At 29.6% G+C, this 17,331-nt stretch overlaps 1 protein-coding gene across 2 annotated transcripts in view; it reads right to left on the bottom strand.

The window, feature by feature from the left end:
- Positions 1-6,371: 6,371 nt before the first annotated feature.
- Positions 6,372-17,331, bottom strand: part of LOC108768235 (putative ferric-chelate reductase 1 homolog) — a 40,215-nt gene continuing 29,255 nt past the window's right edge. For both annotated transcript variants that reach the window (XM_018518598.1, XM_018518599.1), the window contains exons 5-12: positions 11,849-12,046; positions 11,156-11,251; positions 10,423-10,579; positions 9,333-9,559; positions 8,238-8,478; positions 7,819-7,931; positions 7,366-7,479; positions 6,372-6,840 (exon numbers count right to left, since the gene is read on the bottom strand). In XM_018518598.1, coding sequence (XP_018374100.1) covers positions 6,700-6,840; positions 7,366-7,479; positions 7,819-7,931; positions 8,238-8,478; positions 9,333-9,559; positions 10,423-10,579; positions 11,156-11,251; positions 11,849-12,046 — 1,287 coding nt within the window. In that variant the 3' untranslated portion in view covers positions 6,372-6,699. The remainder of the gene's footprint in view (positions 6,841-7,365; positions 7,480-7,818; positions 7,932-8,237; positions 8,479-9,332; positions 9,560-10,422; positions 10,580-11,155; positions 11,252-11,848; positions 12,047-17,331) is intronic.

The raw sequence follows: 17,331 nt of genomic DNA, 5'->3' as shown, positions 1-17,331 counted from the left end.
CCGCCGTCGCCGCCGTCGCCACCACCTCCGCCGCCGCCACCGTCGCCACCATCGCCGCCGCACGGCATGCGTCATAACGCCGCCACCGCTGCCTTCGATCGGCCGCCGCCATTTTTTTGTTCGAGCCGCCACGTTACTAACCCCTTGAAAACATTCCCCTGGAAATAGGTGCTTTCCGATCGAGGATGCGCGAGAGACCAGCCAGGGATGTAACGCTAGGCATGCGGAGCCGACATGAAAAGGTATGTTGCCGCTCGCCCTAAATTATCTTCTCCTATTTCGTGAAAGTGAAAAGATACTATATCATAAATTTAGAACGTAAGAAAATTAGAATTGTAAAATTTATCGAACTGTGCATTGAAGATGGAAATTAAATTGAAATCACATCTCCGAGATTGAAATTTGGTTAATCGAAGTTAAAACGGGGATAGCAATTAAGATTAAAAATTGAAGTTTTAAGCTCATATTATTATTATATGTCATTCAATGATTCGTCGATTTTTTATCAATGATTGAACAATTTTTAATCTGTTCAAAGCAATTTTATTTAGTTTTAATCCTAATACCAATTTTTAATCAATGAATGAATAATTTTTTTCTCCAAAACAGTTTTAATCTCTGCGTAATCTAATACAAGTTTAATCCTCTAATGGACAGTGATTATTGACATTTAATTGGAACAGTATGGATTTAAAAGGAAAACTGAAAATTGTTATGATATTATTATTAATGTCTTAAAAGATTTTTATTTTGTTTATAATGAGATTCTCTTGAGTTAAAAGAATTATCAGGAATTTTTATTTGATATTACTTGTATTCTTTCTTATATTTAATGTATTTGATATTTTTCTTCAAATGCTTTTATTTGTCTTTTTTTAATACACCATGCACCAATATATGAATTTATAAAAAGTCATTTTTAATAAATTTGCTATTTTTAATATAAAAATTAATGATACCATGGGTATATGAACACGTGCGCTCCAGTTACGCGAGATGTCTTCACCACTCCAGTTAAGGGTTAAATTGACCATTACATTGAGAGGATTCAACAAGAATACCCAATTGCCTAGATAGAGAGTGGTTGAAAGTTCTATCGTAGCTCTGCAGGGCAATGTAAAACAAAAGATTCAAAACATACAGCGGAAACACATTGAGTTAATCACTTTTTAACTAAATAGTTTGCCTTACAAAGGTTTAAAGCGATTTTAGAGTTTAAATATACATGGTGATTTTGACACAAATTTCTAAACATTCTACAAGCGTACGTTGCACGTATGAGCGATTAAACGATTGAATACAAAATTAGTTTTCAAATTTTATTTATTTTAAAGTTAAAGACCTAATTTCTAATCATATTTCAATATATACCCATTTGTTAAAACAATTAGAGTTTATTTATGTTGCCGCGATTTCAATTTTTATTTTTATAAATATATTACGACAATATAAAGAATCTTTCATGAGAAAGAATACTTGAAAGTAATCCTTTCAATTTATCGCTCAGGCTAATTGTAAATTACATCAATTTTTTTTAATTTATTATATTTTTTATGTTATATTAAATAATAAATATTAATAAATCGTTTCTTTGAATAAAATAATATGATTTAATAAATGTTTTTATATGTATGGTATGTGGAAAAGAGAAGAAATCATGATAGAATGTTTATTTTTCTTGTCTATTATACAAAAATCATATAAAAACAATGTAATTATTCTTTTTAAACATTATATACAATATTATAAAAATTGTGAATATATGTTATGCTAGTAATTTTTTAAACCGTTAAACATTTTTTATTAATTGAAAATGATATAACTGAAGAAATTAAAGGACTTTTTGCATTTGTTTATATGTAAAATACATATAAATTTTTATTAACGAACTATCTATAAATATTGTAAAAATAGATATTACTACATTTAAATTATTAAAAATGTTATAAGCAAAATTACGCTCCTTCACACTTTGCATTTTTATATTATTATATTATAATAATTAATAATAAATGTATAATAGTAATAATTATGAAAAATTTAAGAAGACTTTCCTTACATATCACTATTTTTTTATATTAAGTCCATTTTTTAAAGTCAATATTATTATTAATATATATAAATGGGGGAAAGAGAAAGGTAAGATGACGACCTTAATGTTCGTTGATTTTGGTGACAACATAAAAAGAATAATGTATTTTTTCAGATTCACTAAAGCCTGGGTTATCTAAAAATTAATAAAAATTAAGAAAATATTAACAGTGAACTGCAAAAATTTTTAAAAACTATTAAAATATTAAAAAATTGTATATAAATATATTAAAATTTTGGAAAATTTGTATTTTTTTAAAACTTATCAATTTCGTCATTTTGTCTCATGTGCAGGTAAAATAACTCTTTCAGTAATAGGAAAAATTATAAAAAATTAAAAGTGTATTCTTTTACGAATAAAAAGATTTATTTTATTGTAATAAATATTTTTTATGTTATTTTAGTATTATAACATAGGGACGCAATTAAAGAAAAATAGAAAAGAAAAAGATTAGTGAATTACATATGAAGAGATTTATTTACATCAGTATTCAATACTGAAGAACTACTTTGTAGTCACATTTACAATGCATATTAATAAATATAACCTACGTGCACAAATGTTTCGTCATTTTGTTATACCTACTATACTGTGATTTTATTTAAAAAGTGAAAGTATTTAATAGTGTTTATTACAATTATGTCCTTTTTCTTATAAACACCAAGAAATTATATATGAATACATTTAAATATACTTTTTATTATTTATATTATCTATTTTTGTGGACATATTGAAAATCAAACCATAAGAGATGATTTATTATTATCTAAAGCGTTTAATGAATTTAGTATCGGCTTATTATTAAAAAAATTAGTAATTCGTTATCTTACTCCCGCTTGACATTTGTCAGGGTTCTGAATAAGCGCGTATACAATCCTGCGTAACAGCCTCAGGCTTTGTTGATTGGTTAACGTGTCAGGTGAGTCTGACTATTATCAAAATGTTATCACTGAATTGTTCATGGCTAGTTTGAAAGTTGGCCTATAGCCAAAAATCAATAAAACGAGAGCGTTTATTGTCATAGATTGTATCTTATCAACACACAGTACGTTTTTGCCTCACACGTTCATTAATTCGCTATCTCATAGTTTGCTATTTGCAATATCGCACATATTAAAAATAAACAAAAAAAATTAATACATCTTATCGTATGATTAATACAAAATAAACACAAAATTAAACGAAAATATAAATTCCAGCAAAATGTACTGAATGATTTGTGTATACATATTAATCTTTTTTAAATAAAAATTTAATTTGTAGCACATCCACACGCATACAAATCAATATATTATACTAATATTTATTATACAATTTTTTTATATTGTACATGTAGCGATCAATAATAAATTTATTATCCGTTAGAGTTTTGCTGTAATTTAGAACTATGTTTTTTAAATCAGTCATTGCGTTTATATATTAACAATCATAAATTTATCTAAACATAACGTATGACAATAAAAATCAGTCATATCAATTAAAACAGCGATAAATTTAGTATATATTTTTAAAGATTGATTTTCGTGCTGAACGTTAATGAACCTCGATCATGTTCTTTAGTTGTCCGGTTTATTTACAACATCCAGTACATAGTACTGTGAATTTCATGAGTTTGTCGGAGAGCTCCCCTTTATTACTTTAGAAAACTCAAGTTTCACGTAATCCAGTTAACAGCGGCACCTCATACTTAATCGTGTTCAACCAGTGACCTATTCTGCAAGATACTGACGATAAATGAATGATCCCAGGGGGATAATAAAGGAAGGGATAATCCTTGCGGAATCTTGCAACACAGGACTCACTCTCGACAACTTCATTTAATAATTTATTAAATTATCATTTTGTTCCGTATAGCACAAAAAACAAAGATATTAATAGACATATTATAGATATTAGATATAGATATAGGATAGAGATATATTGAGAGAAATGTCTGGTATGTGTGTGTGTATAACCGTTTATTTTATTAATATGTGACTAATAAAACTTTCTCACTTTTTTATTTAAAAAATTGTGTTGTTCTAATTAAAACTAAATGTTGATTAAAACAACATAATTTTTTTATGAAAAAGAAAGAAAATTTTTGTTATTCACATATCAACAAAATAAATGGTTATACTTATCAAAACATTCCTCTCAGTATAGAATAGGATGGATATAAGTATTACTGCCAGATTGGAATATTACAATTATATTGCACAATACTGCTACAACATTATTAAAATATCGTTAAAATATTTATATTTACGATATTTTCCTACATTGCCATTTGATAGGTTGTTCAATATTATATTTTATAATTACTTTATTATAGTATTTTTACATTTTAAAACATTATTCCAATGTTGTAGTCATCTTGTTAAAATTTTGTATTTTTTTGCTTTTCTTGGAAGTATCTGCAATGTTACATTGCAATTTGTGATACAGCTAAAAGGTTCTGTGGTGTATGCGGTATCATATCGTGTTGTATCACAGCCAAAAATCAATAACGCGAAAGCTCATAGTTTTACTATCCAATCATGTCTGAGGCAATAAATAAATATCCCTGAGGTAACGAATAAACGGTGTGAGAAGAGGGAGTCGGTTCGGCCCCGCTTGCTACGCAAATCTGCTGCCTATTAGTCCATTTAGTTGATTGTGTGTTATTAACTTTGTCATTAAACATTTATTTTTTAACATAGATGTTATCTTTATTTTATTCCGCGAGTATATGCTGTAATAACTCGATCTTGATACAATATAACGTATTATTCAATACTCGTATATATACATACATATTTACGATACTACATATTTACGATACAAAACACTAACGTAAAAAGATTAACGTAGTTAGTGTACCTAATAATTACTTTAGCTGTATTAATAAGCTATACTAATAAGCTACTAAGACGCAAATTTTTCTAGCAATTATAAAATACCAAACAAATTTTGCATACTTTGCAACTTCATTATGTTACGCGCTTTTCATGAACATTCTGTGTACTGCTAGGTTATCAATTTACTTCCGGAAACATGATAAACATGACCGTAATCCATCTTATGGCCATTGGATCCAGAGTCTATATATACGTATGTATATATTTATTAACAATCAATAAAGCTGACAATGTTATGTACTATTGGCAATGTCGATCGTAATCTGTCGCGACGCGACTCAATAAGTATAAAAGTTTGCAAAGTAAAACTTGAAAAAATTAATACTCTAAATTACATTATAAATAAGTATTATGTAAAAGAATAGAAGAGCACAATTCATGTAAAAAATCATCGAACTTTGTGATGTAGCTGCAATCGTTAATATAAATGTTATGTTTATAAAAAAATTTCATACGTTTCCATCGATCTTTTTTAAATTTTTTAGTTAAAAATATAATGAAAATAAAATTTTACATTCAGGTTAAGATGACATAAATGTAATTTCTCGAAAATCAGTGCTATTTAAAAAATAAAATAGATTAAATTGCAAGATTTTAATTGAACAATATTATCGCAAAAAATTGATGAAATCGTTTATTATTTTTACTCTTTAACAATTAATATTAATCTAACTGTAATATAAATATAAACATATAATATTTTTATCTTTTGATCTTTTAAAAATAGTTTTATTCTTTTTTAACATATATATCGATGTAACTGTTTGTTTAAAATGCAGATGAATACATGAATTTATAACGTTTTTGTGAAATAAATTTATATCTTTATGTTTATTATGTTACTGTCGTGTATAATCGCAAGTTAATGAAGATTACATTATTGTACGCAAGTCACTTTTCTTGTAGATACAAAAATTATTACAAAACATTGTAAATGCCTTAAATACATTTTTCATATTAAAAAATTATGGATCTTAATATCGTAATAATTGTATTATTGTATTATACAAACATTTAACAAATTATGATGTGTCTATCTTAAGAATATGCTGTCAATTACGTATTTAATACGTCTAGTACTATCATTAAAGGCAACATGGTATATATATATATATATATATTAGCTGCGTTATTTATGGAAAGATACGGAATATTAGACTTCGATATCTAAAAATAATTTTTACACAAGAAGATCCTAAAAAATATAATTTCTGCTTTAATCATGCTAATTTGGATATAATGGCAGTTTTCTACAAAAATCTTGTAGTCAAATTTATTAGAATATATATATATATATATTAACAGAAAGATAGTAAAAATTCTTTATAATTGTAGAATATTTTTTCATTTAATATTAATAAAGCAATGAACAATGTAAGTATTAAGCTTAACATCTGCTAAGTGAATTAAAAATGTTATATATACAGAAACATATTTCAATTATGATATATCGATGCATAATCAAAATAAAGATGATTCTTCCAGAGAAATCTAGGAAAAGAATATAAAAATAACCTTCAACGATATCTTCGTTTTCGCACTTGTCGTGGCGCGATTTGCATCTTTACACGAATAGGATTTATACGTTCCTCGTGTTCATTTACATACAGAAAGTCGCACCGGGAATATATCGTCACTACGACGGCTGCGACGTTCCCCATCTGGTCGGAATCTTCAGCACGAGTATCGCGGTAGTGACGAATATTTCCATAGCGTTGATTAGCGGCCTTAGTTATTCGAGATAGTGTCGGTGAAGGTGGCCCACGTTTCCTCGATGGGTGCCAACACGGTGATCACTATGAGGACTGCGGCGAACACGACGATAACCACAAAGTACACACCGAAAATGAATTTCCGCATACCAGAGTGCTGTCGGGAAAATATTCAAAATGAGACTTTGTTTGCGTTCTGATATTTGTTTGTGTAATAGATTATTTTTTGACGCGATACCGTTTATCAACATTAACATAATAACGTGAACTGCTATTAATTTATACAATTTATTGCTTTCCACTTAAGAGACAAGATATTTACATCCTATATGTCCTTGGAATTTTTTGCAATTTTGTTTCAACCAAAACAAATCAAATTTTTTTTAATTGTTCGAATAATTTTATTTATAAAGATGTATGTAATTTCCTAATTTATGTAATTATAAAATATCGATTGTCCTTTAACGCGTGAAATATGCTTTTTATTGCGTTACAGAATGCGGATTTCGCCATAAATTTTATAATGTTTACAAAGAATATATATAAAAATGCAATTTATTAACAATATCATTTCTTTCGTTTATCTACGTCTTTTATTGTCAATTTTATTAATATCTCACGGCGGATCGACACACGTTAGAAGACGACTTGATCACGTCACTCTTATTTAAAAAAATCTTACGGGAGCGTCTCGTCTCGCATCTGGATGCATCATTGATCCACGAGAATGCATGTCTTTCATTGGAAATGAATTCACTCTCTGACTAGCTTGTCTGTCAGAAGCACATCCAAGGAACTGCAATAGAAGCAGAAATGTCACAAATACCACAATCAGAATTAAGTCTTGAGTAAGGTGATTATTATTCGACATTGACACAAATTCCGTTAAATATCTCATTACTTAGTCTTTTCCAAGACATTGCATAAAATTCAATTTTTATATTATTTTTATTTTCTTTATGAAAATACAATGATCTAACAAAATTTGATAGTAATTGATTTAGATCTAGTGTCGAAATTGTAATTGTTACACGTTTGCATTAATAAATTGTTCAATTAAATTCTTTTGCGATAATTTCTTCTTGAAATATCCAGAATATTTTTTGCGTGAACTTGGTAAATAAAAAATCCTTACTGTAAGAATGAGGTGAGTTAAAACATGGAAGATTACGAATGCTGTGAGGATCCAATCAACCCAATCTGGAAGTTTAGCCTTGTTCAGTCGTACCGCGAAGAAAAGCGCAATTACTAAAACAAAATTTTATGAAAAATTAACACTAAATATTAATTTATTTCGTGAATATTTGAAAAAACAATTTATTTAGTATTAAATTATTATTTATTATCTTTTATTATCATATCAAATAATAAGAAATTGAAGTAGACAAAAGTTTCCATCTATTTTATTACCTACTGCAATAATTTTTGTACTGTAAAGAAACTACAAGAATAGAAACTAGAAAATTGCAAGGAAAATTCTTCGAATAACAGTAAATCATAAAAGAAAAATGTAAAAAAATAAAAGTTTATTTATTGCTGTATTTATAAACTTACAAGCACATATTTTTGCCACGTTACCGACGAACCAGTGAGCCCAATTGAAAAGAACTCTTCGTGGTGCGCCAGGATGTGGTCTCATAGCTGCCATGAAAGGCTGGATAAAGCACAGAATTGTGGTTGCCAGGCCGACCGAAGCGTGTATCGTCTCAGAACTCCACGTACCCAATTCCACGAATATTATTACGAAGGCTGCGATCGTCATCGACCACGTGAGCACCATAAAGAATCTATGCCACTTAGGGAAAAATTGATAGGCCTTTATTACAAAGAAAGACATCCGAAAAGGACGACGTAGGACGCTTTTCTTTTGCGTGATTTGAACGTTTTAATAACATACGCTTCGAACATTGAAGAATAGTATTTTGTTAGCAATCCTAGATATTCGAGTACCGTAAAGTTAATGATATCGCACAGAATAAAACGCGATACTATAATAGAAATAAGAAAATAAGATAATATCGTTCATTTTTTGCATATAACTTGATATTATTGTAAAATTTTTTACTAAATAAAATATATTACGAAGAAATTAATATTCAAAATGTACAGATAATAATAATATACAATGTTTAATGAATTATTATATTTTGATAAAAATTTTATTTGAGATTTAATTTGCCTGAAATAAAAACAGCTCTTTACTCTTTAATAGATATAAATTGATCTAACTGATGAGATTTTTAAATAATAGCTGTTAAAAGTAGTCATTTAAAATCGGACTAAATACAATATTTAATTACATTTAAATATTATAATTTATATTAAAATATATATTACAGTACATTTAAATATTGTATATTAAAGTTTAAAATAATTTAAATTGGCTTATAAAATAAATTTAAAAGTTTATATAAATTTATTTACAGAAATAATTTTTTGTTTACAAAATTATTGCAAAATTAATGCACGACAATTTATCATGATAAAAGGAGTTAGCTGAGTTTATTATAATAACAGGCATTTTTATTTTACGTTCTATAATTGCAATATCCAACGAGAATATACAGAAAAATATAATTTTGGAAAAAGGATATGAGAAATAATATTAAATGGAATATCTATGCTAGTCTGAAAACTCTCCGTACTTACAACGAACCAGTGATCCTTTCCACATAACTGGGAGTTGACCCAGGTCTGCCTATAATATCTTGCGAGTAGCATCCCGATGGAGGCCGTGCCGATCCACGATGCCAACATAAGTGCACCATGAAGACGAATCAGTAGGTCAGAGGCTGCAGTCCATTCCCCGACGTCAGATAATCTCTTTGAGGTGCTGGTCCCAAGATAGATAAGATCGTGAAAGTCAACGCCATTTGCTAAAAAAGAGTAAAGGAGCAATGCAATATCCATAAATGACGTAAATCATTCGTATAAAAGTAGAGGTAAACTTCCTGTATCTTACATACAGGCTTCTTGTATAACGTTACTTTTAATCAATCCAATAATCGCGCCAGTAAGAATTCCAAAAGTCGATCTACCCGAATCGCATTTCATTTATGTTCCTGTTCGTTTGAGCAGAAACATGAGAAAGCTATCAAATTTGCAGTTATCCCGACCTGTCTGCATCGAGAAAGTCGTAAAGTTCTTACGCACTTTGCTCTTGGCGAAAATACACGTAAAGTGAACTTTGCAAAGTCCGTCAAAGTTTCTCTTCTTTTCTCTATTTAAAGAAGTGCGACGGTAAATCATTACTTTATAAATCTGATATTACCGCGGTCGTTAAGTCGCAAAACCTGTATCCCTGATTTAGTAATTAGCAACAATTACAATTTCCCCGCATTTATAATTTTCCGGTAGATTTTTAAACGATGAAATTATACATTTTACCCGAGTTTTTAGTCCTACATTGAATCTTTTTCAACTTCAATTAAACCTTATAAATCTGTTTTGATACTTGAACAATAAAATAGGACCTCTTTTAATATAATAATACTTAATTCACAGCTTCTATTTAGAAAACTTCTTTTGAACCTAAAAGTAGGAAATTTTCCGATAACTGCCATTTACGGGCTCAATGTAGGAGCTCAATTTATTAGATTAGAACCTATTATAAATCTCTAGAGCCTACATACGTTCTAATTATAAATCTTTAGAGTCTACATACGTCCTAAAACTAAGGTTCAAAGTAAGAGCAAAATTTTGACTTGAGATGTATTATATATATTCAGCTTATACGTACATCTTAGGTCTGTGCCGGCGGCCACGAGGAGATGGTACGGAGTGTTGACAAGGTCATACGTATGTCCCTGAATGCTGGTACGCTTGTCCCGTCGAAACTTGCAATATATCATGTCATTTTTTATCGCAGCACTCTCCAACTCGACCGCGCCTTCCGACTATGGACGAATCGCGAACAGAGCAAAATCAATAATTACAGGGGATTTTGTAGAACTATGTAAGTCAGAATAATTTGCAATACACATAAAATGATTTTAAAATACTTTGTAGAGATATTCTTCGATCAATTTACAATCGGTTTTGATTTAGCAAGAAATTTAATTAAACATATAAATTTCAAGCGTTCATATTTAATAAATTTTTCGTATTTAAGTTTCATGATTCAAAACTTAAATTCGAATTTTGTTAAAATTTTGTTAAAATTACCTAATCCGTTAATATGCTATTTCCAACGAATGATATATGCGGTAAAATGTGAGGTCCGACTGTTAACGAGTGAGTTTATAGCGAGCGACGGAAGGAAATGCCCCTTATATATGAGCTTCATAATTATTTGTAGGGTTTAAAGATTTACAGCATTATCGTAGCGGATGCGACATCGTCAGCTACGGCTAGTACAATAATTGGGATTTAATGGGTCAGACTCGTTGTTCGCGCGCGACAGAGCACAGGGTAAATTAATTAACACAACAGTGCATCTAGTCGAAGGGCGGTGCATAGTAAACGATACTCACCAGTCTATAGCGCGTATTGCGCTTTCCGGAATTCCAAGATGTGTGTAACGCAATTTCACCATTCTCGTTCGTGCACTCAACTACGCTGTCTTCGCCCTGCGTACAATTTTGCTTATTATTCCCATTATCACTTAATTGTTGATCCCATAAATTGCGCGCGTAATTAATTACAAATATGTCACATTAATTTCGATGACGTTAATTGCCGAGTAAATATTACGTCCGACGACGTTAAATAAACTAGTCAGCGCGATAAAGAAAGCCAATAGCATCTGAGTAATAACTATACAAATGTGAATTAAAAGATTAAAATACGATTAACACGTTAAAATTATTCAATTAGTTGAGATATATTTATTATGCGTAAACGATGTAGTTAATATTTTGCAATTAATATCTTTCGAAGGAGAAAAGATGTAATATTAGTTCGTCAAATCTACAAAATTTTAGTAAATTTTTTTCAAAAGCAGGTACATTAAAGAAAGGTACTAAAAGAGGTGCAGACAAATATTGCAGCAAGATAATAGAAATCTCGAGAAGCCCAATAGAAAACGGCAGCGAGAAGTAACTTCACACATTAAATATAAAATACTTTCGCTGAGATTTTTTTTTTCTTTGCAAGTTTCCGCTTAAATCGCACAAGAGTTTGAGAAGCTACGCGGAATGCTTGCGAGCGCAGTGCCTCGCAATTACCATATTCTTATCATCCGACAGGCCGACAGCGACGAATTTGGCACCCTTTCGCGTCTGCATCTCGAAATGATATTCGTCGCCCTGCACGATCACGGCCACCGCGGCGATGCAATCCTTGGTTTTTATGCAGTCTGCGGGTGCGCCGAAGCAGTTCTTCGTGGTATGGCAGCCCGTGTAGAATGGATCCTCATCCTTCGGCTGCAACGAGAACACACACCTGGGGATGACGCGAGGAATTTACAGGCAGGAATACCATCCGAGAGATAGTATCTCGTGCAGAACGACGCGTTTGCGGAGATTGCGCAACGTTCTTCCGTCGTTTGATTCAAAATTGTATGACGGAACGACGGACGAAAATGAACGAAGCACGAGTAAAGGAGTTTCGGATACTTGACGATTGTCGAGAGTTGCTTACGTAGATTGTCTTGGAAGTGCTTAACTTCGATATATCGGGGGAAGATATTCTCCTTTACCATTAAACAAGCCATATACAGGTTATTTAAAGTTTATCTTTAAATAGTCTCTTGTTGGATACATAAGATAAACAACAAGATTTAGAGGAAAAAAATACAGATTATATTAAACTATAGGATTCTGAAAAATTAAACAGAAAGGTTATTTAAGCTATATCTTAAAATACATATACATATACCATAGTCTCTCATTGGATTTACGAGAGAAACAAAAAGATTTAGAAAAAAAAATACAGATAATATTAAATTACAGAACTTTGGAAAATATACAAGAAGAATAAAACAGAAAACAGAAGCGCATATATGTGTATATATATATATATATATATATACATATATATATACATATATATATATATATACATATATAATTAAAGTTTCTTTTTCCTCATTTATGTAAATAATTAAAAATTTTAAACGAAAATAAATTTTATGATAAATAAGAAATACTTAACATTACACACATATAATAAAAAAAGGTTTAAGTTAAAATGCAAAATTTAAGGTAAAATCTTGCGTTTTAAAAAATAAATAATAATAATACTCCAGAGTAATTATAAACAATTTAATGTTTATGTAATGTTTGATAAGAGGTGAATATTGAGTTTTGTATTATCAAGTATGAACGAAACGTGATGATATTGAAATTAAAATATCTCTGTACTAACACACTTATGTCTATGATGAAATGATGTTCACGATTATGACAACGATGCGAATATTAAACTCATAATATTTGCACGTAGGATTACTTGTCGTAAGATCAAGAAGATATATATTCTATCATGCAATGATTATCGAGCACAAAGAGATATCGAGCTAAAATATTTCTGATATATCTCTAATATACGTCTATCAAGTAAGAGCGTGGTCGGGTAAATGTATGAAAAAATTTATTAAATGAAATTTTTATATTTATATATGCATTGTACTCAATACGAACAATGATGCAATTATTTATTAATAATGAGTCTAGTCACCACCGGCGTCGATAATTGCCTTGCATGCTTTCGACTAATTTGACGGCGTATTCTAGCGGCAAGGATCTTCAGATCCGACTTTCGCAAGATAACTGCTCCAAAGTGTGTGTGCGTTTTCCACGAAGCTTCTGCTTAATATATGCCCACACATTTTCGATTGGGTTTGCATTGGGCTACTGCGACGGCCAATCCAATGTAACGATGCCAGATTGCTTCTTCCACTCGGTACAGAGCTTGCTGCGGTGCTTAGGATCGTTGTCCTCCTGCAGAATCCAAAAAATCAACGACAACTGAATCTTTCTTGACAATGCATCAAGGACAAAGCTTCCCTCTATCGGCTCACGAAGGAATTAGAGCGATATCTTTTATTACCTATCAGTAAAGTCGACCACGCTCTTACTTGATAGACTGTAAATATAAAAGTATAATTAAGGGATTTAATATAATTTAACGAGACTTGATTGAAGAGTGTCCTACACTGAAAGAAAAGATCGGCTGCTACAGCAAATTAGATGATAAAATATGGCATAACATTTTTAATTGGCTACAACAACCACTTTTTTATTGCGTTAACTACACGGAGAAAATTTTATACTTAAAATTACTATAATGTGGTAGTAATGCGATCTTCATGTAAATTATAAGTTTAAATGCTATAGTTATTTTTTTTAAACAATAATATAACATAATTTTTATACTTTTTCATAGTAAAAATTTTTTATTACAAAATCAAATATACCTAGCAAATTTCGTTTGTGTACCATTGTAAAAATTAATGGTTTTCATGTTAGAATATGGCTTGATAAAATAATTACTTTATTTATATGATAAAAATTAGTATTACTATAGTCAAAGAGAGATAAGTCGGAATCATGTTGTGAGAGTCCATCGAAAATACAAGACATAGTAAAGTCCAATTTAAAATTGTATTAAAACTTAATATAAAATTTTCTCCGTGTATCCGTAATGTCAATATACGATTTCGATAGGCTAACGCAACCAAAAATTGGCTATTGTAGTCATTAAAAATGCTATGCCATATTCAGTCAATCTTTTCTTTTAGTGTAATAATACATTATAATAATATAACAACATTAATCCTTATAAATTTAGATATTGTAAATAAAAATACACACAAAAAGTAATTAGAAGCTATATAACATTTTGCGATAAATTTTCGATAGGATATTGCTGACTAGCAGTTAAATAATTATACAATAATAAATAGTATATCGTCTAAGAGCGGTATTCATGGTCCGTTCTTATTTCAAGACTGTCTTAAGTAATGTCTTAAGACGCTAATGCGGCTCTCTGATTGGTTCATGACTTCTTAAGACTGAACTTAAGACGGTCTTGAATATACGATCTGATTATGAATACTGACCTTAGTATACAATAACACAAAAAAAACGAAGAAAGCTATATTCAGTCAAAACCAATCTTAGTACCTAATAATATTTTTGCATAAATTTTACAATTTCCAGTTTGTGCATAAACGCGCCGGTTATTTTATCTTGAAACAGTTCAAACTGAAATGGGAATACATAATATCACAAATTATGTTGACAGGTAATTTAATAATAAATGAGCATCTTGAAACATTGTAAAAATTTGTTGGGATAAATATCACTCCAGGGTTCTTGGACAAACCTGGACCTCCCTGTATTCTGTAAAGAGCATCTTTTATCAATTCGATCACTCAGTTATATGGTGATATTTATCACAATCATCAAATAAATGTATAGGGCGGCTTTTTTAAGCGATATAAATAATGTATTATAATCATATTATATAATTTAATTATTATCCTTGAAGAAAACATATATTATTTTTTATTCAATTTAAAATAAAATAAAAATTTCCAATATATACAAGGTGTTCAGCATAACGGTTCGCATAATTTCTCAGATATTTCAGACAGTTAAAAAAAAAGTTAAAAGGTGAATATTCTGTTTAATACATTACACAAAAGGTGAATAATTTGTTTTATACAAGCTACAATATGCGATAAAAGAATTTAAAAAAAATTTTTTTTATAAAAAGATTAAAGTCATCTTAAATTTTTTAAATAGCAATTTTTTTCCATAATATTGTAGAAGTCTTTAAACGAATTAAAATCACTATCAAAATGTCACTTTTATTGATATTTTAATGATTTTATTGATACTTAATATCAAATTTATAACATTATTTATAACAGCAGTACTTACAACCTTTGACTAGAACACAGAACATACATACGTACTTATTTAATCAAATATGCAATAAAATCAATAAAACTTCAATAAAAGTGACATTTCGACAATGATTTAAATTTATCTTGAAAACTTCTACAATATTATGGAAAAAAAATTGTATGGTGCTATTTAAAAAATTTAAGATGACTTTGATTACCTTAAAAAAATTTTTTTGAACTTTTTTGTTGCATGTGTAGTCTGTATAAAATAGATAAATACTCACCCTTCAATCTTTTTTTTAACTGTCGGAAGTGTCTGAAAAATCGTGCGGACCGTTACACTGAAAACCCTGTGTATACGTATTACATATTGATATAAAATAAAATAAAAACTTTTATAGTGTCTCTGATTCCAAGATTCTAAGACATCAAACATTAAAATATCTTAATTAAACATTACAAATACTACACAAATTTTTATAGAATTATGCCATCTCGAAAGATAAATTACTTGAATTATAAATATAAATATATAAAATTATAAATATAACGTCTAATTATCCAGATGAACATCATTTAATAATTTTTTAATCTAATAAATGCTCTGAGTAAATATTTAATGCAACTGTCTCTAATAATGTTAAGGAATGTATGAGTCAGCAAGAAATCCTAATAAAGGAGACCTTGTGGAGCAAATCGTGCGCAACAATTCGCGGGAGCGTAGTTCAGAGCTGAACGAAAAGGAAATCTGCGGCGAGAGAAAGAGAAGTTTGACGACCAGCCTTCAACTTAGATACGCTCCGCGAAATCGTGCGTTCACGCTTCGACGGCCTCGTTCGCCATTACCGCTCTTTGGTGTACTTTTACGCTTTTTTATCGCGAACGATCGAGCACCGTTTTCAAGGAAAGGCCGCTCGGCAGGACGTAATTATTCAATAAACTCGTCGTATAATATAATATAATAAAATATATATTAATACATATTATTTAACTAATGTAATTCAAAAAGCAATTCTTTTCAATGGTAAAGTATATTCTCAATTCTTTTCGTTGGAAAGGTGTTTTCGAAACAGCAATTCGAATAGCGAAGTTTTGTGTCGAAAAACCTAACAGTTTATAGAAAATGCCGAAGAAACAATCATCCTTCCGTTTTATCTCATTTTCAAAGGTAAATTACAAATGAATTCCACTACTATAATACCTACATAATACAAAAAGTTTATGTAATACCATATAAGGATGCGAGTTATTGCAAGTATTATGTTTAAGATTTCCAATTATAAGTATGAATAAATTTTAAAAATGCAAGATGTATATGAAAGAGAGATTAATAATAATCGTAATAATTTAAATTAGGCCTTTATGTCTCCCCCTATGTTTTTTTAGAGATATTGCACGGACTCTGGTAAGATTTCTCCCAAGTTTTCTCTTAGATTTCTCTCACGTTTTTTATAAATTCTTATTTCATACATTAAGGATTAACCCTGTCTGATTGCACCTTCTATGAGTACTGCAATATTTTATTCATCTTCTCTCAATATTACCAAGCATGTTTTTATGCAAAACACTTAAAATAAATATTTAAATTTACTGATTCTTATAAAGGTATTCATATATTTCATATATTTGAATATTTGTATATTTTATTTTGGATCAAATAAAAAATATAATTTTCAAAATTGGAAAGCAATTAAGTATAATGAAAAAAATAAACTGCAGCGAATCTGTTGACTATGCGATGCATGGCTCATAAAATTTCTCCATTAGAGAAGAATTTAGAAAATATAATGCACTAAGCATGTTGCTCAAGATGCCCGTCGCAACCTAGCATTCTCTCTCTCTCTCTCTCTCTCT

This window comes from Trachymyrmex cornetzi, unplaced genomic scaffold (genome assembly GCF_001594075.2).
Source record: "Trachymyrmex cornetzi isolate Tcor2-1 unplaced genomic scaffold, Tcor1.1 scaffold77, whole genome shotgun sequence".
NCBI classification, from domain to species: Eukaryota; Metazoa; Arthropoda; class Insecta; order Hymenoptera; family Formicidae; genus Trachymyrmex; species Trachymyrmex cornetzi.
The sequence above is the reverse complement of the archived record's forward strand: the minus strand, read 5'-3'. Positions and strand labels throughout refer to the sequence as shown.